General features: G+C 41.9%; 1 protein-coding gene across 1 annotated transcript in view; it reads left to right on the plus strand.

Moving 5' to 3' along the window:
* Positions 1 to 26,047, plus strand: part of SNTB1 (syntrophin beta 1) — a 181,080-nt gene that overhangs the window by 135,883 nt on the left and 19,150 nt on the right. The window contains exon 4 of the mRNA XM_074943902.1: positions 13,590 to 13,729. Coding sequence (XP_074800003.1) covers positions 13,590 to 13,729 — 140 coding nt within the window. The remainder of the gene's footprint in view (positions 1 to 13,589; positions 13,730 to 26,047) is intronic.

The following is a 26,047-nucleotide window of genomic DNA, read 5'->3' on the forward strand; positions in this document are numbered from 1 at the left end:
TCTCTATCTGTAAAATGGGGCTAATGATACTTGCCTTTCTTTCAAAGGCACTTTGAGATCTGTGGTTGAATAAAAAGCACAGCATGAGCTATATCAGTTGCTGTAATTCTGCAGGTTTAGGAAACAACGCCTTAGGTCCAAATTGCATTGAGATTTGCAGTTAAAGCAGATCTCAAATCCCCTTGTTTCACATTTTGTGATTGCATTTAGTCTCCAAATTTGGCACAATAAAACTTCAGAGGATAACGTTTAGTATGCTGGAGCGCATCCCTGGATTTACAAGCTGTACCCTGCACATACACCTGGTGATCCAAGGAGATAGACTAAATAGTGTAGGGTATGGTGGTGGGACTGGGGGAGAGAGATGGAGCCTAAATGAATCTAGCTTTCTGATGAGTAACCAACATTCAGCCTTAAATGTGCCATAAAAGCAGTATACCATTGCAGATTTTAATTCTCTAATAGCTCCATAAAAATGAATAGCAAATTTACAGTAATTCCTAACAATATGTCACCTATTCACGTGAGTTTTCCTAAACATTGCAGAAAACCATATCTTGCAGGCATCATGTGCAATCTGATACCATAACTTGCTCACTTACACAGATGAAACGTCCATACAGAACTCTATACGATGTCATTTACAAAACCCATCCCAACCCTGTAGTAATCATCAAAACCCATGAACATGCAATGGATAAACATGGTCAAGGGCCCCGATGTGCAAGATGAGGGTGGAGATACCCCAGCTCTGTGTGTGTTGGAATTTTTGGGAAGAGAGGTAGTTAAAGTTGAGGAGGGGAGGTGACAGAGTGGAATGTAGATGATGATGGACTATGCAGCTAAGCAGCTCTGAGAGTAGGTCTACATCAGTCGGAGATGTGATTGGAGCTTGGATAGGGCACAGTTAACGGTAGCTTTAATCTAACTAGTCCGATTAAAAATAGTGAAGATGCAGCAGCCTCTGTGAGCGGCAATCGCAGCTTCAGCTGCAGTGTAGACATACTGTAAGGCCCTGTTTATACTGGGATTCTTTTGCACCGATGTAGCTACACTGGTACAAATCCCAGTGGTGATGTATTGCACAACTGTGAGAAAGGGCTTCCACTGGTGTGATAGACCCTGGTCTTGCACCAGAGCACTGAATGTGCCTTAGAAGGTTGCAGCAGTGTAACAGATTGAGTGCAAATTTTGCTAGCCTGAACAAGCCTGATGTTAATGAGTGAATATATTATATTAGAAATGTAAACAGTACTGCAGTTCGTGCCCCCTGCCAGCACAGAATTGTTCACAGACACACTGGCCTTGAAGGTCAGAGCTGAAATACAACTGGCCTTTTCACTGTCTCTGGATCAGCCTTCTGTTTCCAGGGTTGGCTGGTCTTTGTCTGGCCTTTGTGAGTGAGCCCCTTTCTCACCCTTTGTCTCTTCTTTTGTACTTTAATAGTCAGGCCACTCCCCTCTGCCACTGCTGTTGATGGTTGGGGTTTTCTTTTCCCCCCAATTTCTAAGGAAGAGAGAGAACGCAAAGCAGAAGCACTCCAGCATGCCCTGCAGAAGATATCCAGCACAGCGGGGCATTGGTTTGAGGTTGGACTATAGCTATTTACAGAACCTTGTAATCTTACCACCTTTAAACTTCAGATATTATTAGTCTTGTGGCTTGGAAAAGCTGCGTTAAAGAAAGAGATCTTGTTAACGAGAAAGCATCAGAGACTTCCTTATTGTACATTAAAGAGCCTCCGCCCAGCTACAGCCTCTTTATGCTGCTCTGGCCGGCACAAAGGAACTATAAAGCCAGCTTATTGGTGCTCCTGATGATTTCCTTAGCATAGTAGGAATCCCTGAGTTGCATAGGGCTGGCCACATAGCAGCTCTGCACTACCCCTTTCCTGGCCACTAGGATAGGGGTTGTGGCTGGAACACCTCTCCAGCTGCTGAAATGGTCCCCTGAGGCGGCATGGGCAGCCAGGGGCAATTTATAGCAGTGGTGTGTAAACTGGGCGTGCACTCCCTCGGAGGTGGTAGTGGTGGTGGTGATGGGGGTTGCAAGAAGTTCTCTGGGCAGGTGTGAAGAAACGTCAGCCTTTCACCCATTTTAAAAACAAACATATAAATAAAAGGACAGCCTGGCTTATTTTCAACAATTTAGTAAGTTTCGTAACCATAGCACACCTACTATCCCTTTAAAATTAATTTTGATTCTCATGAATTTTAATAATTAATAATGTATATTAAAAGACATAAACCGGCAATATGTATAATAATAGTTGAGAGCTCAGGACCTCTTGAGTGAGTCAGATGCACTAACACTAATCTGAATGAATAGTCTCATCTCTGTGTTTCCCCTCCACCTTCCGGCATAAAAAACAGTTTCAGATTACAAGTAATGCCAAAAAACCCCGAGTTTCAAATTACAAGTAATGGCGGGGAGGGGGGCAACAAATCCTGTGAATGGTAAGGGGGGCGTGACTGGAAAAGTTTTTGCACCACTGATTTAAGCATCCTTGAGGCTGCTGTAAATTGAACTGAGAGCGGAACTAATCCACAGCCAGGCCCAGGTTTGAGGAACAGCAGCAGTAGAGGTAACAGCTCTTGTGGATGGCAAATGTCCCCCCCGCTTCTTCCCACCCCTTTTCCGCCCCTGCTCCGGCCCCTCCTCATCCCCATTCTACCCCTTCCGCCAAGCCTCCGCTCCGCCTCTTTCTGGCTTCCGCCCCCTCCCCTGAGTGAAGCCGGGAGCCTGCAGGGCAGAGCGGGGCAGGCTGGGTCTGGGTCACTCGCTGCTGCTGGCACCAGGCCCCTCACTAGCCTGCCAGGCTGCCCTGGACCCCGTGTCCTCCTAAGTCCAAACATTGGTAGAGCCAGGCCCACATTCCTAAATACTGATGGAGCACAGGCACCACGGGCCCATATAACTCGCCACCTATGATACCCGGTCCCATCTGTAGTCACTGTGGCAACAACCGTTGCTTCCTACCACTTTTCCTGTGCTCCAGTCCTGCACGTACTCCAGGCCCACTTATAAGGAACCAAATCTGAGGTATCTGCCTGGGTGCAAACACTGCTGATATTTGTGACACCTGGAACATTTGCATACACGCCCATCCCTGCTGTCTTCATCTCACAGTTCACACTCTCAGCACCACAGCTGAGCATAATCATCTTTTCTTTGCATCACTTTTTGACAATAAAATCCAGAGTGCAATATTTATTGTGTGACTCACTGGAACAGAGGAAAGATTGCTTGAAGAGAAGGAGGGCATATGTGTGAAGATCCATCATCAGTTCCTGTTTTGTGTTAAATTCCTAGACCTGTTCAAATATTAGAATTTCTGCCCTTGGAAAATCACAATACACCAAAATTTGTTAATGTCAATATTTTTTGTGAGATGGAAAGTTCAAAAAATTATGATTCAGAACAGTCAAAACATTTAATTTCAACATATTTGACCTAGGGCTGTCAAGTGATTAAAAAATTAATCACGATTAATCATGCGATAAATTAATTGTGATTAATCATGCGATTAATCGCACTGTTAAACAATAATAGAATACCATTTATTTAAAATTTTTTGGATGTTTTCTTGGACATTGTTAATAAGAAGCGGGCAGCATTATCTCCTGTAAATGGAAACAAACTTGTTTGTCTTAGCTGAACAAGAAGTAGGACTGAGTGGACTTGTAGGCTCTGAAGTTTTATATTGTTTTGTTTTTGAGTGCAGTTTTGTAACAAAAAAATCTACATTTGTAAATTGCACTTTCACGACAAAGAGATTTCACTACAGTACTTGTATGAGGTGAATTTAAAAATACTATTTTTTTATCATTTTTGCAATGCAAATATTTGTAATAAAAATAATATACATTTTGATTTCAATTACAACACAGAATACAATATACACCTCTACCCCGATATAACACTGTCCTCAGGAGCCAAAAAATCTTTCCACGTTATAGGTGAAACCATGTTATATTGAACTTGCTTTGACCCACCGGAGCGTGCAGCCCCGCCCCCCTGGAGCGCTTCTTTACTGCGTTATATCTGAATTTGTGTTATATCGGGTCACGTTATATCGGGGTAGAGGTGTATATGAAAAGGTAGAAAAATATCCAAAATATTTAATACACTTCAATTGGTATTCTATTGTTTAACAGTGTAATTAAAACTGCGATTAATCGCAATTAATTGTTTTAGTTAACCGCTTGAATTAACTAATTGACAGCCCTACTTGTTATTGTTAGATAGTTGCAGGATGAAATATTATGTCCTTTGGGGAATTTTGTATACAGTGACTAAAATCCAAATCTGATAAAGGTGCAAGCCTTTATTATGTTGTTCATTGGGATCAGAGAGAGAAAGAAGAGTGAAAATAGACACGTTTTCTCTTTAAGCAATCTTCATATTATTTCCTGTTTAAAACTGCAAAGTTCAGAAGTAAAACACACTGCATCTTCATGTTGCGTGGGAGGTGTTGACATCCCTTGCCTGTGGCTGTATGTTCCACCCACCCTTGCACTGAAAATTACCTTGAATCAAATGAGCTCCTACGAATACGAACATCATTTGGCATCATCAACCTTGCTTGGTATATTTTTGTGTTGAGACTGTTTTGCTTCGGCCAGTGAAATACTGTTCAGGCAGAGTCATTGTTTTCAGTAATTAACAAGCAGCTTTCTGTAAGTGAATCAAATGTACTATGAATGTGGAAATACCCAATTCATCAAAGACAAAGGGGAGAAATAGACAGGCAAACATACCCCAGCATGTGTCAAAGCTATTTATTTTTTCTTTAACACAGAAGAGCATTTAAAGGGTGGGGAACATAGTAAGGATGAAGTTTTCAAAGGTTCTTTTGTTGTTGTTGTACTTCGCGTTCCTGATAATGCAACACCACAATATCTGAGGTTTTTAAACCACTTTTTTTGAAGCATAAACCACCATAACAGACCAGTTTTCTTAAAGGCCATATTTGGATACTTCCTGAAATGAAGTCTGCTAGTAACAGATAATTTGTTTACTAAACAGGGAATGTCATTGAAATGGCTCTTTTGAGTTAATGAAAATATAAACTCGCTCTCCAAAATAAACCAAGGACTCTAATTTAATTATCTGTGGGACTCACAAATTGAAAGTACTCTTTCATCCATTCCTGAAAGTCTGAAATGGACAAAGAACTGAAGTTTAAAATAAAAATGTATAAAAAAGAAACCTAAGGCAGATGAAAGAATCAGGGGCCAAGTCCTCAGCTGGAATAAATGGGTCTGTTGAACTCAATGGAGCTACGTCCATTTATACCAGCTGACTCTAAGGCTCAAAGTATATAAGTAAAAATATGAAAGGTGTCATAAAACTGGGATGTCTTTCAAGGGAGATTTTTTTTTCCAAGCTGGGGGAAAAAAGACCCTGCTTTCCTTTGAAATATGTATGGGTTTATGTTTGTCATGTATCAGAGGGATTGCACTTTTAGGCCCTGATCTTGCAAAGAATGGTGCCTATGCATGTGAGTAGCCTTTGGGAAGACAATTGGACTATTAATGTCAATAAAACTGCACATGTGCTTAAGTGTTTCAGGGTCAGGTCCTTAGGGGTAAGGCATGGCATTAAGCCACAGCCCTCAAAAAGGGGAGGGATGATGTGGAGGCATCACCACAGCAGGCACTTGCTCTTCTTGCTGCATGGAGCCAATTCTGCTAGATGATGTGAGGTGGTGGCGGGTGGCCCATGCCTCTGTACCTCTCTGAGGAGACTAGCACTGGCAATGGTGCTGGCCAGGCGATGTCCTGCTGCTCAAGGTGGTAGAAGAACTGACATTGTGGCCAGCCATTGCAAATGCATCCAAGGGTAGGGAAGGCTCAAACTTGTTCTGCTGTATCCTAAATCCATTTTATTTTCATGTGTTATTCTCGATAAATTAATAGGATGCTCTCTAAATTTAAACACGGGTTTTCTGCCATGTCCACCTCACATTTCCTCTCCAAGTGCCTCCCCCAGGTGAAGTCAGAATGCTAACTCGATGACACTGTAATCATGGATGGGCTGTAGATTGTTGACAATGCACAGTGGTTATCCTTACAAATATTTCAGCTGCCGTAACTAAATGCAACATTATTTGTAAAACAGCAGCACCTAGGGGCCCGAAGTGAGATCAGGGAGCCATTGTACTAGGCAGTGTATACACACACAGAGTAAGTGACAGTCCCTGCCCCGAAGAGTTTACAGTCTAAATTGACAGGCCAAAGAAAAGGTGTGTGTGTGGGGGGGAAGAAATCGTGTTATCCCTGTTTTACAGATGAGGAAATGAGGCACAAAGGGATTACGCAAGTTTACCCAGGAAGTTTGTGGCAGAGTGAGATTTGAACACAGATTTCCTGTGTTCCAGTCCTGGGCCGAGGAATTCCCTGTACTAAACACAGGAAAATTAAAAAGTGCTCCACGTACCACAGTATTGTTACCTAGTTTTGTAAAGACAAAACTGAAAAGCGTTTACAGGCAGTCTCTGTAAAACCAGGATTTTAACTGCACTGCTGGATGAGGTAGGTCAATAAACTGGGTTGCTAACAGCACAAAGAATACTTGTTCTGGGCATTTCTTCTTGTTAGAGTATTCTCTTCTTTTTCAAGTTTGCTTGTACATTAAACCTATAAATGGTGCAGATTGTCTAGAGTGGTCAAAGACCCTTTACTTGGTAGACCACCTCAGATTCTTTCTAATTTCAGTAAATTCATATTTACTACAGGTACAAACAGGTGCAACTCCATTGACTTCAGTGGAATTCTAGCTGCTTATGCAAGTGGTGTATTTGGCTAGGCGGCTTTGGGATGAGCAACTAGGTACTAATTTGCTTTTGGGTGCTACTTTAATAGCCACGTGCAGAAGGCAACCATGTTAACTGGTTTGTAAGAGTTGCACTCCATATTACTGACATGGGATGAAGATTTCTGAACCCAAATGTAATTTGAAAAGTATTTATATAGCTTTTATCTGGATACATTCAGCTTTAAACTAATCCAGTGTTTTGGCTTTGAAGAAGGTCTCCAGCTAAAGTGCTTGATCGGATGGTGATTTTACATGTCTGAAAGATGAATAATGGCACTTTGGGTGATATGTGAATATGATGCTTGTTAATAGTAATGGGAGTGAAGGGATTACACTGTGAGTGCCTGAATTTTTAAAAGGCCACTGACTAAGAACCAGCACCCAAAATATTATCACGAAACATCACTTTACATATCTAAAAGAATACTGAAATTTATACTTGGAAGCGTCTTTAATGCTATCTTTAAGACACGTCAGATATTTACAGTAAGTTTGAATTTGATCACATTGTTTACGAAGCTAACGGACAACACCGGGCTGAAGGGCACATTTTGAGCAATTGGATATGGGAAATTAACCTGGACCAAGCCGGCCCGAGTCCTATCCACATGTTTCTGGTTTTGGAGGTCACTCACCTGGGAAAACTCCACATCCTGTTCTCTGTTTACAGGCAGAATCATTATTACGTCCTATAGTTTAGGGGAGGCTGGACTGTACGAAGTACAATACCCAACAATAGTAATAACAAAAACATGCATCAGTATATGCACATATAAATTGTCATAATATTGTTTGCAGTGTTGTTCTAGCCGTGTTGGTCCAAGCATATTAGAAAGACCAGGTGAGTGAGGCAGTATCTTTCACTGGAACAACTTCGAGTTAACCTTTTTCGACTGAAAGTAATTTGAATAGTATAGGAACATATCAGCAAACGTGCCAGCATTCTGCACCAATGAGGCAATAGAGCTGGTTGAAATTTTTAAAGGTTTGATTTTTTCTCAGTGAAATAGTTTGTCAGTATTTTGATGAAGGGAAAGAAATTTGCAAAAACTGACAACATTTGTACAGCTTATTCTTTTTTTCTCCCTTTTCCCATTTTCTGACCAGCTGGTTCAATGGGGACCGAGAGTCAGGAGACATTGGTGCTATTCCCATCTCTGTCATTGGCTTCCTATGTGACCATGGGCAAGTTGTGTAACCTTTCCGTGTCTCCGTTTCATCATCTGTAAAATGGAGACAGTACACTACAACTCACTATGTTGCTGCCTATTATTTTGCCAACTCAAGAAGTCAATTTCTTTTTTTAGATTTAATTGTTCTTTGGTGTTTACATATTAATATCTAACAAATAATAATTGTAGATGGACTTGGTAGCAAAGCCTGCAGTTAAAGTTGCGGAACACTTACCATTTTAAGCCCCAACTTTGCCAAACTTTAACTATTTGAGCTGAAATTTTCCATGCTTGTCCTGTTCTTTGTGTTTTTAAATTGCAGTAAAAACAACTCAGCCATTTCCAGGAGTAAGGCTAGGAGAGAATAGGCGACTTTGTCAATATTAAAAATGTTTCCCAACATTCTTTTGTTTATTAGGAATTCTAGCACTTCCATGATTTGGAGCAGAAATTTGACATTTGGCAAGGTGGGGGCAAGAGTCACTTTGGAATTAGAAAGTGTCTTTTGCTAACCCCATAAAAATCCATCCAAATTTGGCTAAAAGTTGCCATTTGCAAATACTGATAGCTTTTCAGAAGCTTGCTGCTAAAATCTCTGAAGATTCCATCTTCACTTAACATGCTTCCTGGCCCCACAGAACTTGAGCTCCAGGAAGAGAAAAGCATCAGAAGCTACCACTTTGGTGTATGGAAAGAAGTGCTGAGCTGGGAGGCAGGAAGAGACTACAAGTTCTAGACTCAGGTCTTAAATACTTACATGCACTTCACTATCCTTCTTAATGAAGGCTTCAACTCAGAGGCCTGGCAAGTATAATCCCCCATTTTACTGATTGGGTAGGTGAGAGACTGCACAAATTCACTTTGGGCAGAGCTGGGAGAATACAACCATTTCTCCATTGTGGTCGAGCCACATCTCCTCCATAGCCAAATTGCCTGTTAGAATGAATGTGCCAGATCTGTGTGTGTGACTGTATTGTTTCTAACCACAAGACCCATTCCCAGCCAGGAATCCTTACTCCCAACATTGCATTGCTGTCAAGTGTATCATGTCCTGCTCTAGTGGCTGGTCCATACAAAAAATAACAGACTATTACTGCTCTTGGTTACTCCTTTAACTCAAGTAGTAGCAATCTGTGCTATGGATCTGAAGGACCTACCTTCAAACTACTGATGACCACATGATGGAATTTATATTTTCTAGTTTTCTTTTTTTAAACCTAGAAAATTAAAAAAACTGCATTTAAGGAAACAACGAGGAGTCCGGTGGCACCTTAAAGACTAATAGATTTATTTGAGCATAAGCTTTTGTGGGTAAAAAAACCCACTGCTTTTTCCCAAATAAATCTGTTAGTTTTTAAGGTGCCACCAGACTCCTCATTGTTTTTGTGGATACAGACTAACACGGCTACCCCTCTGATACATTTAAGAAACACTCCCATGCAAAGTCCAGCACTCAGAAGTTAGGAAATGACAGAATTAAGGTCCCCCTTAATTTTTCCTTGATAACTGTGGTATCTGTGTTGTTAGTTGCTTGATATGTTTTTGGTGACTGGCATATTTGTGATTAGCACTTGTCTATTAATACTTTGGGTTTTGTCTGCTTGCTTGACTGTTTGATGGATTAATTGTGTGGCTGCTCTCCCCCGGGAACCACATGAAAATGAGATGTTGCAGCAAGAAAAATTGTAAATAAATATATGGATGTTCATCAAAACAAACTGATGAACCTTTAATCGGTTTAGGCTGTTTTTTTCCTTGTAATTAAAACAGAGGCATTAATAATTATGGAGAAGCCATCTACCTACTTTCAAAGGAGTGTGATTATTGAAAGACTTAATTCACATGGGAAATACCTCTTGTATTTTAGAGTGGGTCTAAGCAACACTTGAGTTTGAAATGCAAACTTATGCAGAGTTCGAGAGATTTGGGGCCTGGTGTTCTGGTTTGGAGCCATCTTAGAAGTAGACTTAGAAAACCTGTCTTAGGAGACTCAAAGAGCTTTGCTTGTTTAGCCTAACCAAAAGAAGGCTGAGAGGAGATATGATTGCTATCTATAAATATATCAGAGGGATAAATACCACGGAGGAAGAAGAATTATTTAAGCTCAGTACCAATGTGGACACAAGAACAAATGGATATAAACTGGCCATCAGGAAGTTTAGACTTGAAATTAGACGAAGGTTTCTAACCATCAAAGGAGTGAAGTTCTGGAACAGCCTTCCAAGGGGAGCAGTGGGGGCAAAAGACATCTGGCTTCAAGACTAAGCTTGATAAGTTTATGGAGGGGATGGTATGATGGGATAGCCTAATTTTGGCAATTAATTGATCTTTGACTATTAGCTGTAAGTATGCCCAATGGCCTATGATGAAATGTTAGATGGGGTGGGATCTGAGTTACTACAGCAAATTCTTTCCTGGGTGTCTGGCTGGTGAGTCTTGCCCACATGCTCAGGGTTGAGCTGATCGCCATATTTGGGGTCAGGAAGGAATTTTCCTCCAGGGCAGATTAGCAGAGGCCCTGGGTGTTTTCCACCTTCCTCTGCAGCGTGGGGCATGGGTCCCTTGCTGGAGGATTCTCTGCACCTTGAAATCTTTAAACCATGATTTGAGGACTTCAATAGCTCAGACATAGATCAGGGGTTTGTTACAGGAGTGGGTGGGTGAGATTCTGTGGCCTGCGTTGTGCAGGAGGTCAAACTAGACGATCATAATGGCCTCTTCTGACCTTAAAGTCTATGATTCTATGACTTGAACTTCCCTAAAGCTTGAGGATGTTTAATTGGGTCCTGTTTAGTCTATAAAGATACTCAGGTTTAAACTTGGTTCTGAATCTGATTCCCCTTCCCATGCTGTCAAATATCAGTGAGGGCACGAACACGGCTGCTCGTTGCATGTCCTCTCCATTGTTACAGCCCATGTGTTTGTACAGTACCTGGCACGGTGGGATCCTGGTCCATGACTACAAGTCCTATGCACTACGGTAATACAAATAATAATAATAGGAATGAGACTCAGGCCCCATATTTTAACCCTAGTAGATTTAATTATGTAACCTAGTACAATAAAACATGGTTCTTTAATCAAGCTATAGAGATGTTCCCAAGTTTCAAAATTTGGTTTCAGATTTTTCTACCATTCAAGTGGTTTTGGTTTCTGATGTTTCAATTCATATCCATCGTATACAAACTTTAGAACCACATCCGAACTTCCTCTCACTTGGAGGCAGTTCGGATCAATGCTCTGGTTCAAGCCCATATCTGGTTCTGATTCTGTTTGTTTAAACTGATGCTTGTGAAAATGTTTTGAAGCCAGGACTGCACAAATAGAGAGAGAACAGTCCTCAGGGGACACAGAACTCATTGACTGCTGAAGTAAAATGCAAAACGTGCTCCAGAATCACAGATCACTACCACTTGGGCTAAAGGAGAATTTCTATTAGCAATAATAATATTGTTTCTTTTTAGGTGCTTTTTGGGGGGGAGTGGGAACCACAAGGGACAACAATTACCAACATCAGATCAGACACCACCAAGGAGATATACGCGTACATGACCCTACATTACAGGCTGTGAATTTCAGGGGGAGATCTTTTAAAACATGTAGCTGTGTTTTGAAGAGAATTGCCTCTAAAATTACAACACAGAAAATGATGAACTGTTCTTCTCCAAAGTGAATTATTTTAAAAATATTTTCATGTAGAATCTATGTTCACGTAGGTGTGTGTTTGGGTAGGTGGTAACAGGTAGCTATGCCATAACTGTCCACGCTGTTGGCAGCAGAAAAGAGGAGAATTATTAAATGGAAAGTTGGAGGAAGAAGGAGGTGGATTTACTGCCACTTTGGGGGGGTAATAGTTAAGGCTTTGTTTTAGTCACAGGTATTTTTAGTAAAAGTCATGGACAGGTCACAGGCAGTAAACAAAAGTTCACAGTCTGTGACCTGTCCATGACTTCTACTATACACCCCAGATTAAATCCTGGGAGGAAGGATGACCTAGGGGCACCGCACATGCTCATGGGTGGTGCCCTGGGGGCACCGCAGGTGCTCAGGTGGGAGCACCACAGTTGCTGGGGGCGGGGACGGGGGAGCATTGGCCTGGAGCGCGCAGGCCAGGACCCCTCCTACTGCTGGGAGGGTGGGGGGTGGGTAGCAGTGGGCAGCCTAGGACCCCCAGTGGTGCTGGGGTGGGGGGGTTGGCACAGCCGGCAGGCTCCCTACCCGGCTCCGCACCTCCCCGGGAGTGGTGACATCCCCCTCGCTCAGCTCCTAGGCAGAGGCGTGGTTAGGCAGCTCTGCACACTGCATCCACTGAGTGAGGGGGATGTTGCTGCTTCCGGGGAGGCCCCCGAGGTAAGCGCCACCCAGAGCCCGCCTCATCCCGTCCCTTGCCCCAACCCCCTCCCACACCGAAATTCCTGCTACTGCTGGGGGTGGGGGGCACGGTGGCCCAAGACTGCCCCAGCAGCAGCTGGTGCGACTGGTGCAGGGGCTGCCTGATCTGCTTCCAGGCCAGGTGCACCAGCCACTGCAGAAGTGACTGAGGTCATGGAAAACCACAGAATCCGTGACTTCCATGACAAACTCGCAGCCTTAGTAATAGTCACTCTTTTTGTCCAGTTTGAACATAACATGAAATCAAATTCACTGTTTTTGAGAGATTTTTTTCTCAATGTAAAACCAAAACATGTTTTTGTTCATGTTGTTTCAGGAAGAATGATAGACATGTAGGGTTTGAAGGGACCTTTAAGAGGTCATCTAGTCCTGACCCCTGCACTGAAGCAGGATGAAGTAAACCTAGACCATCCATGACAGGTGTTTGTCTAACCTGTTCTTAAAAACCTCCAATGACGCTGATTCTGCAGCCTCCCTAGGTAACCCATTCCAGCGGCACAGAATTCTCCCAGGAGTATAACCTGAAAAGTAACCTACTACTACAATGAGTGCATGATAGTAAGTACAACACCAGAGGTGAAATTCTAGCTCCATCGAAGTCAATGGATTTTTTTGCCATTGATTTCAATAGAGCCAGGATTTCAGCCCAGTGGTAAGTTGAGTGCAGGACCATGCCAAGAATCATTAATCATAGAAATTAGAGAGAGATCATCAGGTTATTCCTCTCCCCCACCACCCCATGTCACTATTTTAGAGTTGTTTCTGGGCAGCGGCCTGGGTGTATGCTTTGCATTGATTCTCGTTGCCTATTCAAGGACAACGGACCTCATAGGTTCTTAAAGATCAAATATAAATAACAGAGCCGGCTCTGTCTCAGTTTTCCCCTGCTTATTTCACATATGTAACAGCCCATAGTGAGCAAAGGATACAGCAGGTTTGGAAGTTTTAGTACTAATGACAATGACAGATGTTCATCGATCTGCTTGTGCTTTAATCCATTTTTGCTGCTTCTAGTCATAAATTTAGGATATTATTCAGGAGGCAGAATCGTTCCAGAGACCTGTAGTAGTAAAACTTGTTTCTTCATTAATTTTTTCAGTCCAAATCCTACTTGCTCACATTGACAGGCTCTGTAGTTGCAGGCTGCTAGCCTGTCCCTCTTCTCTTCCTCACTCATTATTTCATTGAAACTGTGTTCTTTTCCAGGTGCCAGGAGAGAATGAGAAGCACTGGAAGCCAGCACTGGTTGTACTGACGGAGAAGGACCTTTTAATATATGACAGCATGCCACGAATGAAAGAAGCTTGGTTCAGCCCTCTACATACTTACCCTCTGCTAGCTACCAGGTAGTTTTATATTTTATTGCAGGCACTTCAGTCGTTATTTGGAGTGGGTAAACCTGGTAAGAAAAGAGATACTCACGTACATCACACATAAAATGTCATGTTTTTAGAACCAAACTTTTTGTTAAGGTCTTGAAATACTCAGTTTATGTGTCCTTCTCTCCCCCACTTCCAAATTCTGTCCAAGACTGGAATTGCCAAAATATCACAAGAAAGATTATTCCTGCAATACTGTGAGCCGAGAATTGAAACAGAAATTCTGGAAATCTCATGGCAGAGCCTGTTTCCGTGAGATTTCCAATCAAATTTGCAGACCCAAGGGCTTGAAATAAGCATCTGCACTTCTGAATGCTTATCCATGCTAAACCTACCAGGAAGTCAGTGTAGTACATTACTACTCAGGGTTGGAACCATGACACCCAGTAGTGTTTCTACAGCTGAGCTTTTTGGAAGCTCACCTATCACCAGGAGTCATGCACATTTTTGGAATGTTTTACTTTCAGCTAGCGTTCCTGTTCTAAGTGGCTTATTTACAGCTTTTTCTAATTCAGTGAACTCTTTGTTCTCATAATCTAATCTATCTATCTTTCTAAGGTATGTCTAGGGTTCCCATCACCATAGTATTTCAACACCAGATACCGTACCTGCCCATCTCTAGTAATACCCAAGCTCTGTCCAAAAGAGATGGGTAGGTACTGAAATGCTTTAACTGGTGGAGTGTGTTGGAGTGCCAGAATGCTCCCCATAACTAATCAAGTCAAACAAATGAATAACACTGGTTGGACTCCATGCTTAAATATTGATTTAACAAAATGCTTTTATGTGGCCATTACTGAGATAGACAAACTGGGCAAGACTTTTCAGTAGTGACTAGTGATTTTGGGTGCCCAATGTGAGGCAATTTAACAGGACCTAATTTTCTGAAACTGCTGAGCATCTGCCCTCTGAAAATCAGGCCCATTTGATATGTGTCAAGTTGGATCCCCAATTACTGAGTCACCCAAAATCACAAATTTTTTGTCCCATGAGTATGTACATCAAGATAATCCATTGGAAGGTATTGAAATGTTCCCAGACTCACCTGTGTGAGTGAAAATGCTTTGCAAATAATGCTGTAGTACCATTTTCCATTCTTTTCAATAATGAATCAAATAACCCATCTGACAGATCCAAAATAATGTGAATAGGTGTGTTTTGCCCGGAGAAACTGACGCTTAGACCTGGAGAGGCGTGTGGTCTCCTCACCATCCTCTGTGTGTCTGTGTCCATAACATGGAGAAAGAAACACAACAGAAAAGCAAAGACTACAGCATGTTTCTTAACCAAACTAGTGTCCTTGTAGTGATCTACAGTATATTTACTTTAGACAAAAACTAAAGTGCAGTGCCACCCCAAAAATATTTTCACTCATAGGCATCATATGCGAAATCATTGCCAAGCAAACATGTAGAGCACAGGAAGTGCACGCATCGTACCCTCATGTTTTTCCTACAGAGTCCAGTTAAAGTATTTTCCAACTGTGTTATGGACTTCCTGCTTCTCTCATGGATCTGACTCCCAATAGACCCCAGAGAGAAATACTGGCTTGGGTCAGTATAGTGCAATTAAATCCTGAGTTGACACCGTCAGACATACAGCTGTCAGACACACTGACGTCATTTTTATTTACGAGCATGTGTGCGGGATCCTGCACTATGGAAAGATCTGCCCACATTTGTTCCTTACACTGAGAGTCATCTATGGCTTTTGATGCTAATTCTAATCGTATTTGTCTGCTAGAACAGTCTCAGGGCTTGAGAAGGAGTTGCTGCTCTCATTTCCCTGGTCTGACTCCAAGTCAGATTATTTCCCAGTGCCGTTCCATTCAGTGGGACTGGTGCCAAGTAGCCACAAGCGGTATCACTCGCGGCAAGCTCACTAGTTCCTTTTAGCTCTCACTCGTTTGCTTTACTCAACTGAGTTTTGTTGCCTAACGATCTAAGATTTTGTTGTTGAATAATTCACTGAAAAATAAATCAAAATTTACTCAAAAGGCCAAGGATACTAGAAGTTATTTCACCCCAAAGTATCTAGACCCTTGGGAACTTTCAGACATAGTCAAAGAGAAGTAACTTATTCATTCCTGTTCACACAGTGTTGTTGTAAGGTAAGGTGACCACACTGTGCTTTACAACATACTGACAAGCTTATTGTGTGCCTCCAGCAAATCCAATAAGAGGCCAACAGCTCACGTTCAAGATTCCCTGTTTAAAGCTAGGTAGGATGTTGCAGCAGAAGGGTGTGTCAGAACTGCGGGACGTGCTGACATTCCGTCACCAGACTCTGATACCGTGTCTACTCCGCGACATTGCAGCAGCGGGTGGTAGTGCATCCCGAGGCTGTAACATTGTATCGGGTAGCTGGGCCAATGCCAGGATGATGGATCGTCTCGTCCCATTGCAACATCTTTCTGTGCTGAGGAGGTGGCAGAATGTTGTGACCCAGTGGGGGATGAGTCCTGGAATGGGCAAATGCTAACCTGAGGAAGCTTTAAATGGGGGCGGGAGAAGAAATTAATCTGTACCCATGTTCCTTGATAGAACTTTCTGAAAACATACACAATGAGGGATAAAGGAGCTTGCATTAAATGAAATAACACTAATAATGACTTGTACTGCAGATGGGGTTTTAAAAAACTCAAGCAATACAAGACACATACTGGATAGAGAGTCTCTCTCTCTTTCTCTTCTTTGTCTGGGGGATACATATTGTACCAACATGTAGGTATTACAGTAGCGCGTTGTGCAGGATACATGTTGGATCATATTAAAGAAGTTCTGTATTAAAATCACAAATGAGTTTGATTCCCCATAGTTTAAATTCCAGGGTATTACTAATTAAGAGGTCTCTTGGTTTTTGGTACTGTTTCTCTCCCTCTGTATGTGAAACTTGCAAGCTGCTAATTGCGTTAGTACATTCTAAGACAGAGTCTGTTCTCAAAGCAATTCACAGAGAGAGACTCAAAGCAATACTCTAACAACAGACACAGCACCCAGAGACTCCCCGCCCTTTTGTTGTATTAACAATTGTGATTAAAATAGAGATAGAGGATGTATGTGGATGGATGCTTGGTGTGGATAATAACTGAATGATCAGGGAGGTGCCAGCCTAAGAATCCAGTGTCCATCGGCTGAAGAAGGCGTCAAGTGGAAATAACCAGAGGACCCCCGGAGGGCAGACTGGAATCCACCCAACAGCCTCAAGAATGGGAGAACCAAAGAACAAGATAACATCTAGCAGCACGGAGCCGTCAGGAATGTGCCATCTGCTGATTGATTCAGCAACAGCATGATGAAGCAATTCCCACAGACTGGCCTAGGAAGAAATTCCTATAAAAAGAGACTCTAAAAAGTGAGAACTTTGGGGTCTGATTCTGCAAACCAACTTCCAGGAGCATCAGATGAGCATCTGACAAGGCCCTGCTCCCTCCTCATGTCCAGGCCACCTGGCCAGTGGCTTGGCATGAGCAACTCTAAGGCTGGTAACTATGATGACAACCTTGCAGAACCTCTGTGTGTGTGTGTGTGTGTTTGTATGAATGAATGAGTGAATAAAGATGAGATTGAATGGAATGTTACAGCTATAACTAACTGCTTACTATAATAACAACCTTGCAGAACCTGTGTGTGTGTGTGTGTGTGTTTGTATGAATGAATGAGTGAATAAAGATGAGATTGAATGGAATGTTACAGCTATAACTAACTGCTTACTATGATAACAACCTTGCAGAACCTGTGTGTGTGTGTGTGTGTGTTTGTATGAATGAATGAGTGAATAAAGATGAGATTGAATGGAATGTTACAGCTGTAACTAACTGCTTACTATGATTCTTTCTGTATTCACAATAAATGTGGTATTTTGCCTTTTTCCCTTTAATAAGATCCTGCTGGTTTTTAATTTATTGGTACAACATTTTGGTGGAGAATTGCGAAAGGGGGAATATTGGTAAAAAACCTCAGTTATTGTAAATATTGGTGTGCACACCGCCAGCTCTAGTGAGCTAGGCATTTCTATTAGGTTAACCAGACCTGCTGGCCTCCGAGAAGGTAGCAGGGGACCTGCTGGCCTCCGAGAAGGTAGCAGGAAAAACAGATTAAACCAGACCTGCTGGCCTCCGAGAAGGTAGCAGGGGACCTGCTGGCCTCCGAGAAGGTAGCAGGAAAAACAGATTAAACCAGACCTGCTGGCCTCCGAGAAGGTAGCAGGGGACCTGCTGGCCTCCGAGAAGGTAGCAGGGAAGAACAGATTAAACTAGACCTGCTGGCCTCCGAGAAGGTAGCAGGGAAAACAGATTAAACCAGACCTGCTGGCCTCCGAGAAGGTAGCAGGGGACCTGCTGGCCTCCAAGAAGGTAGCAGGGAAGAACAGGTTAACCGGACCGGCTGGCCTCCGAGAAGGTAGCAGGGAGAAATAGGTTAACCAGACCTGCTGGCCTCCGGGAAGGTAGCAGGGGACCTGCTGGCCTCCGGGAAGGTAGCAGGGGAAAAACGCATAGATTAAGCTATGATTTCAGAATCTAGGCTGTGTCACTTGCTAAGTAATACCAGCAGTGACAAAGAGATTGAAATATCCATGTTAAGATGTTTAAAAGAAAACAGGGTAAGCCAGTACCAGAGGGAGGAATGGAGTCAGAAGGAACTCCAACCTCACCTTTTGTTAAAGAAATTACACCTTTTAAACAAAACCTTCAAAAATTTGGGCACAGTCCTTGGACTAAACAAGCCCTAGCTGATCTCTGCACTATTTCGGACCTAGAGGATAGATTGGCTCAGTATATCCTCATATACAAACCTTCTAGTACTGCCAAAAGAGATGCAGCAGCAATTTGGTTGTTGTGGGAGGCATGTAAGGATTCTTCCCTCCGCTTGTCTTCATGTAAAGAGGAAAAGGCACAAACGGAAAAGGGAGCAGACAATTGGAAGGTGCTGGCTACAAATACCCAAAGCCAGCTGAAAATAGTGAAAGAGGCACTCCAGGAATACAAAAAGAGTGAAAAAGTTAATTCTGCAGAGGCTGGAGGGAGGCAGGTAAAGGGGGAGAAGGTCCTATGTATGGCACCCCCAGGCATAATTACAAAGAGAAAGAGTAAAAAAAAAAAAAGTTAACTCTGCAGAGGCTGGAGGGAATTAAGCAGCTAAACTTTGTGAAAATGTTAAAAAGGAAAAAAAAAAAGTGTTAGAGAAAGAGCATTCTTGGTTTCTTTGCAGCCATTCTGAGGGAAAAATGGGCCCTTTTCCAAAGGAATGTCTGTAAATTAGCCAGGCAAAAGAAACTGATTAAAATCATTTGACTGGACAATTTAGTCAAATTTGCTAAAAGAACATAAGGGGGTTCTATTGGAACTTAACTGCCTCAAATGTATAAAGGGAATGTAAGATGTAAAAAAACAGAGCAACGTGGAAGGGATGTTAAAGAAAAGAAAATGTGTATGTATCTATCTGTGTGTGTGTAAATATGTAAAGTTCTAAGGACCAGTTGGTTTTGTTTTTGTTTTAAATAATGCCACTAAAAATCCATTTGACTCTTTAATTCAAAGTTGCAAAACTGACAGACCTTTTTGCTAGACACAGGTAATTAGTGCTGTTTGGCTTTGGGATTTGGCATTTAACCCTTAAAAGGTAACTCAATGCTTTACAAAATTTAAAATGTTTTTAAGTTGTGGCTGCAGCAGGGCAGTCAAAATCTGGAGAATAGAAAAAAAATTGGATTATTTTTGTTTGGTTGGTTGGTTTTTGTCTGTTTGTTTGATTTTGTAACAAAATAGCAGATGAAAAAAAATAAATAAATACGAAATTTAAAAAAGACAGTGGCCCTCTGAAGCAACAGCAGGGGTGAGGTGCACAAAACAAAAAGAAGCAATGTTAGAAACACTGAGTCTTAAAATGGCTCTGAGTAATCAGACTGTCACTTTGATAAAGGTACATGAAAACTCTGTAAGCAAAAAAAAAGAAATAGTTACACCTTATGTAAAAATTGATATGGATAATGTTATAGAAGTTAAACTATGGAAGGAATGTGCATTTGCCCCAGAACATGCGCAGGGTATATTGTAGAAGGGGCAAAAGAAATGCAAACGTACCATGCTACTTAATTAAAATGCTATTAGGGCTCCAAAGGGAGCCACAATAGGTTGGGTTTTCTTTTTCAGATTGCTGTGTGTTTGGAAGCAGAAGTTAAAAGTAATCAAAACTCTGGTGAAAGTTGATTGTGTCCCTTTTAAGATAGAGTCTCTGAGCTGCTGATGGCTTTAAATCCAAAAGCAGGAAGTGTCTGTGAAAATGCAAATTACCTAAATGATAAAGGAAGGAAAGAACTAGCAGCACAAAGGAGCTGCAGATAAAGGACACACCTGGTCAGCAAACAAATTGTCTAAATAAAAGACATGGGATAACAAGATAATTTTAATAAATTTAATGATAATAAGTATCCCTGTAACAACATATAGTGTGTATGATTTTTGGAAAAACCCTTTAAGGTCGTATGGTAATGATGCTTCTCAGTTATTACCTGTAAATAAAACTTAAAGCTTAACACAGCAGGAAAAACATTATAAACTTGGTCTTCTGTATAAGAAGGAAAACTCAGGGATTTAATGACTAAACAGTGGGATAATTTCCCCATAACCCTTAAAAGATAAAAGCCATTGAAACCTGGCCTGCCTATAGAACAAAAACAGGAAAATACGGGGGCAATTCCTCTGTTTTGCCTGCAATCAGCAAGGGTATTTGTAAAAGAAATATTTTAAGCAATAATCTGCCACCCCAAAAAGGGGTAGAAACATGTTCTTTTTGTCTTTCAGAAAAATCAGGAAAAGCTGATGCCAGCTGAAAAGTAACCCAATACCATGAATCTACTGTCACAATAGAAATTGTGTTTTGTGTTCTATGTTTTGTCTTGTGTTTTGTCTTGTTGCTAGCACTGTTGTGTGTTTAAAAAAAAAAAAAAAAAAAAAAAAAAAGATACTGAAGACCTGCAGGAACTTAAAAATAAATTAAGCTTTCTGTCCCAGCTACAGGACAGCCTGATACAAAAACAAGTACATGCCAATGTAGACTTGGTCCAAATTGGTCTGGGTAACCTACAAGGCCAATGGAATCTTTAGTAATGGCTTACTACCACCACATGGCTTATCCATTTAAAAAAAAAATATTAGAAATAGGAAACTACACAGCCATAGCTCTGGGATGCACTGAAATGCAGATACTTGCACGAGCTACTTTGGAACACAAAATGTTCTGGGTCATATTGGGAAATATTAAGGGTTTGATGCATTTGTTAAAACAAAGAAAGAGATCATTGTTTGACACTTATCAATATGAATGGATTCAATATGTTTCCAGTATTGTAAAACCAGACTTGTTAATGGGAGAAATTGTTGTCAAAATTGCACACCAACAGTCCCTGGAGGCAAAGGTATTGAAGGTTAGCCCACTCCCCATATTACACATGGGATCCTTCTGGCTACCCTGGACCTCGAGCCAGTGGGCTGGGGAGGGAGGGAAGCTATTGGACACTAGAGGTTGTACCGAATGGACTCCTCAAAAGTGGGTGTGCCTCACCTTGCCTGTTGCCCCAGAACCTTGTAGTAAAGATACATCACTAGGATCATGTATGTGGCATGAATTGGAATCACAAACTCAAATTGCCTCACAGTACCTTCTCTTGAATTGGCTACATAGAAAGTGACACTGACGATTATAAATCTTAGTGTCAAAAGGGGGATTATGTTGGATCATATTAAAGAAGTTCTGTATTAAAATCACAAATGAGTTTGATTCCCCATAGTTTAAATTCCAGGGTATTACTAATTAAGAGGTCTCTTGGTTTTTGGTACTGTTTCTCTCCCTCTGTATGTGAAACTTGCAAGCTGCTAATTGCGTTAGTACATTCTAAGACAGAGTCTGTTCTCAAAGCAATTCACAGAGAGAGACTCAAAGCAATACTCTAACAACAGACACAGCACCCAGAGACTCCCCGCCCTTTTGTTGTATTAACAATTGTGATTAAAATAGAGATAGAGGATGTATGTGGATGGATGCTTGGTGTGGATAATAACTGAATGATCAGGGAGGTGCCAGCCTAAGAATCCAGTGTCCATCGGCTGAAGAAGGCGTCAAGTGGAAATAACCAGAGGACCCCCGGAGGGCAGACTGGAATCCACCCAACAGCCTCAAGAATGGGAGAACCAAAGAACAAGATAACATCTAGCAGCACGGAGCCGTCAGGAATGTGCCATCTGCTGATTGATTCAGCAACAGCATGATGAAGCAATTCCCACAGACTGGCCTAGGAAGAAATTCCTATAAAAAGAGACTCTAAAAAGTGAGAACTTTGGGGTCTGATTCTGCAAACCAACTTCCAGGAGCATCAGATGAGCATCTGACAAGGCCCTGCTCCCTCCTCATGTCCAGGCCACCTGGCCAGTGGCTTGGCATGAGCAACTCTAAGGCTGGTAACTATGATGACAACCTTGCAGAACCTCTGTGTGTGTGTGTGTGTGTTTGTATGAATGAATGAGTGAATAAAGATGAGATTGAATGGAATGTTACAGCTATAACTAACTGCTTACTATAATAACAACCTTGCAGAACCTGTGTGTGTGTGTGTGTGTGTTTGTATGAATGAATGAGTGAATAAAGATGAGATTGAATGGAATGTTACAGCTATAACTAACTGCTTACTATGATAACAACCTTGCAGAACCTGTGTGTGTGTGTGTGTGTGTTTGTATGAATGAATGAGTGAATAAAGATGAGATTGAATGGAATGTTACAGCTGTAACTAACTGCTTACTATGATTCTTTCTGTATTCACAATAAATGTGGTATTTTGCCTTTTTCCCTTTAATAAGATCCTGCTGGTTTTTAATTTATTGGTACAACATACACAGAGTGCGAAATCCTTGCCCTGGGAGCAGAGACTGGAGACACGGTTGTATAAGTGTTGCTGCTTTGAGATGTTATGTGCTGTGAGCTACACAGACCACATTGTTCAGCTAAATCAAGAAGGGCAGCCAGAACAGTCCACCTAGCTAGGGAGTAAGATTAACCACAGGCGCGTGGAGGCGTGTTGGCAGGACAGTGAAGGGACACATTCGCTGCTGCTGCCCATGCCATGCCTGCAGAGGGAATAAAAGAAACACATTAGTCTCTTGGACTCTCAATTCTGTACCTCGCACACAACACTGATTTCACCCCTAAAGACAGGTTAAATGGCAAGATTGTATTTGCCATATTTCTTTAGTACTTCCCCACACATCTCTTATTTTTCTTCTAACCTTCAGGCTTTTGAGGGAGAAGTTGGCCTTTTTTGCACCCTCTTTGGCCCCAAAACAAACAAACTAAAGCTCTTCAGTGGCCACATCCATCCCCCAGTGAAGTCAATGGGAATCTTTCCACTGATTTAAGTGGGGAGTTGGATTGGACCCTAAATCAGTGGTTCTCAAACTTTTGTACTGCTGACCACTTCTGCACAGCAAGCCTCTGAGTGTGACCCCCTTTTTAAATTAAAAACACTTTTTTATATATTGAACACCACTATAAATGCTGAAGGCAAAGTGGGGCTTGGGGTGAAAGCTGACAGCTCGTGACCCCCCCCCATGTAATAAGCTCGCGATCCCCTGAGGGGTCCTGACCCCCCAGTTTGAGAACCCCTGCCCTAAATGCTTGGACAATAAGTGCACTTGGAATAATGTTTTAAGCCGTTTTTAAACAACTCGGACTGGGTAAAAATTTCAAATGAACCGAAGTCCCATTTTCAGTATTGACGTAGGGACATAGGAGCTTTGGTTCCATACACTTTCACTGAGACTTAGGGCTTGTCAACCTGAATTATTAGACTGCAGCAAGTTGGGGTGTGAATCTACCCCGCCCTAGTCTGCTGTGGTTAACGGTTTCTGTGCACTCTGACACATGTTAACAGTTCATTAACTCACTTTGAGCTAGTGCCATTTCAAAGAAGACTAGATCAGGCTACTGTAAAGAGCCATTAAAGGACATTAGCAGGATGCACGCAGACCAGAGACGGCTGGTGTGGGTTAGATTCCCACCCCACTTTGCTGCGGTTAAAGTAGACAAACCCATAGGCTCCAAGGGCCCAGATCTTCAAAGTATTTAGGCACCTAAATCCCACTTATTTTAATGGGAGAGGTAGCCTGGATGCCTCTGGCTACGTCTACACTACAGCCTATGTCGGTATAATGTACATCACATAAGTTACACCAACATAAGCGCTGGTGTGTACAGCTTCTCCAGCCTACATAGCTACCACCACTTGGAGGGGTGATTTTGTTATGCCGATGGAAGAGCTCTGTCCTGTTGGCATAGAGCGTCTTCACCAGATGCGCAGCAGCCGTACTGCTGTATGTGTAGACATGCACTAAGTCTCTATTGAAAATGGGATTTAGGGCCCTAAGTCACTTGGGCACTTTGGAAAATGTTAGCTCAGATCTTTTAAAGTGTGTGTGTGCATTGTAATTCTATCCCTCTCCCCATTTACAATGGATACAGTATTGCCTGTGTGTCAGGGACAAATGAAAGTGACTCCTGACTGTGCTGGGACATAGGCTATGTCTACACTTACCGTGGATCCCCATGCTGCTGCGACTGATGCATCGGGGGTCGAATTAGTGGGTCTAGTGAAGACCTCCTAAATCAATGGCAGAGCGCTCTCCTGTCGATTCTGGTACTCCACCGAGAATGAGAGGAGTAAGTAAGTCGATGAGAGAGCATTTTCTGTCGACCCAGTGCGGTGTAGACACCGCAGTAAATTGATCTAAGTTACATCGATTCCAGCTACATTATTCATGACGGAAGCAGCGGCTTCTAGGCTTATGAGAAACCTTTAGCTGGTAGTAAAGAGGTGCAAATGGGTATTTAAAGAGGAATACAGGGCCTGATGTTCCTGGTGAGACCACTGTAGATCATCTTCAGTATCCTGCCTACAGTAGTGTCCTATTCCTGATGCTTAAGAAAATGAAGACAGGGAAAATCAATGACACAATGCACCTAGACACTTGTGCAATGACACAGTGAAACTGGGCAAAAAAAAAATCCTTCAGAACCCATGTGATTTCACTTTCTGAAGCCCTGAATGTGAGCAGATTATGCCTGGAAGCACACATTTTGCTGATCTGTTTGTGGGTAGGCGGGTTTTCACAGTTTGGACGTCCTACGTATTTTTGAACCAATTAACCCTGTCTACTACTGACTGTGGTGTCTTTTTTTTAAACATCCTGTTACTTTTGTATTTTGTTCAAAGCCCAGTGGGACTCCTAATTTGATTATCTGCCATACAGAGTGTGTGTGGGGGGGGGGGGAGAGGGGCTTGGTGTTTTTTTTAAAGCATGCAGTTTACTGCTGATGTTGACTACTACTTTCAGACATTTGTTAGTGATTAGCCTGCCCACTGGCACATTCTCTAATACCCTTCTGTGAATTGACTGATGCAATTTATAACTTTTCACCTGGAAAGTTTGCAGACAGCATGTTGTAATCTTGGCTGTTCCCATCTTTCTGCTTTTTTATGAGTCCTTGGGAAAACGTTTTTGCTAAGCTAAAGTAGATTTGAAATGCTGCTGAACACTGAAAAAGTTCAGTAGAAGATACTATTGTACAGAGTCCTGTTCAATCTACCTTAGGCAATGAGCAGAGGAAGTTGGAGGTAGGATAAGGGGTACAGTATTTGTACTGCACTGTAGTAGCAGAATTTCAGCCTGTCCTTGTTTGCTTGTCAGTTTGCCACCAGTAGGTTTACATGGATCTGTCTTTTTTTTCTTTTTCTTATTTAACATTTGATTTTTTTTTCAATATTTCAACATATAAATGTTAGGCATCCATATAAGTCCTAAAGAACAACATCAGTCTGTACTTCCAGCTTTGTGTGGAATATGGCTCATATATAATAGAGATAAGTTTAAATGATACACTTGGGAGGCGTTGTACTCTGGGACTACAAGAGGCGATTGGGAGTTAGGGCTCCTGCATTTTGGTGCTGAGTCTGAGACATTTTTGCCATAATATGTGTGTTTCAGTTTGCTCTCATTTGTCCAACAGGGATAACAATACTTACCCACAGCACAGGAGTGTGTGCAGCTTAAAAAATTCAATGTTAAATGTGTGTAAAGTGCTGTAGAAGTTAAAAGAAACAACCACCCTACAATAAAACTGCATTACATATCATAGTAGACATGAACAAAATGCTAAGTCCCAGATTCTGATTTAATATTAACCATCTACACATTATGATGCCAAAAAACTAATGCAAAGCTACATCCTGGGTCCT

Source organism: Natator depressus, chromosome 2 (assembly GCF_965152275.1).
Source record: "Natator depressus isolate rNatDep1 chromosome 2, rNatDep2.hap1, whole genome shotgun sequence".
NCBI lineage: Eukaryota > Metazoa > Chordata > Testudines > Cheloniidae > Natator > Natator depressus.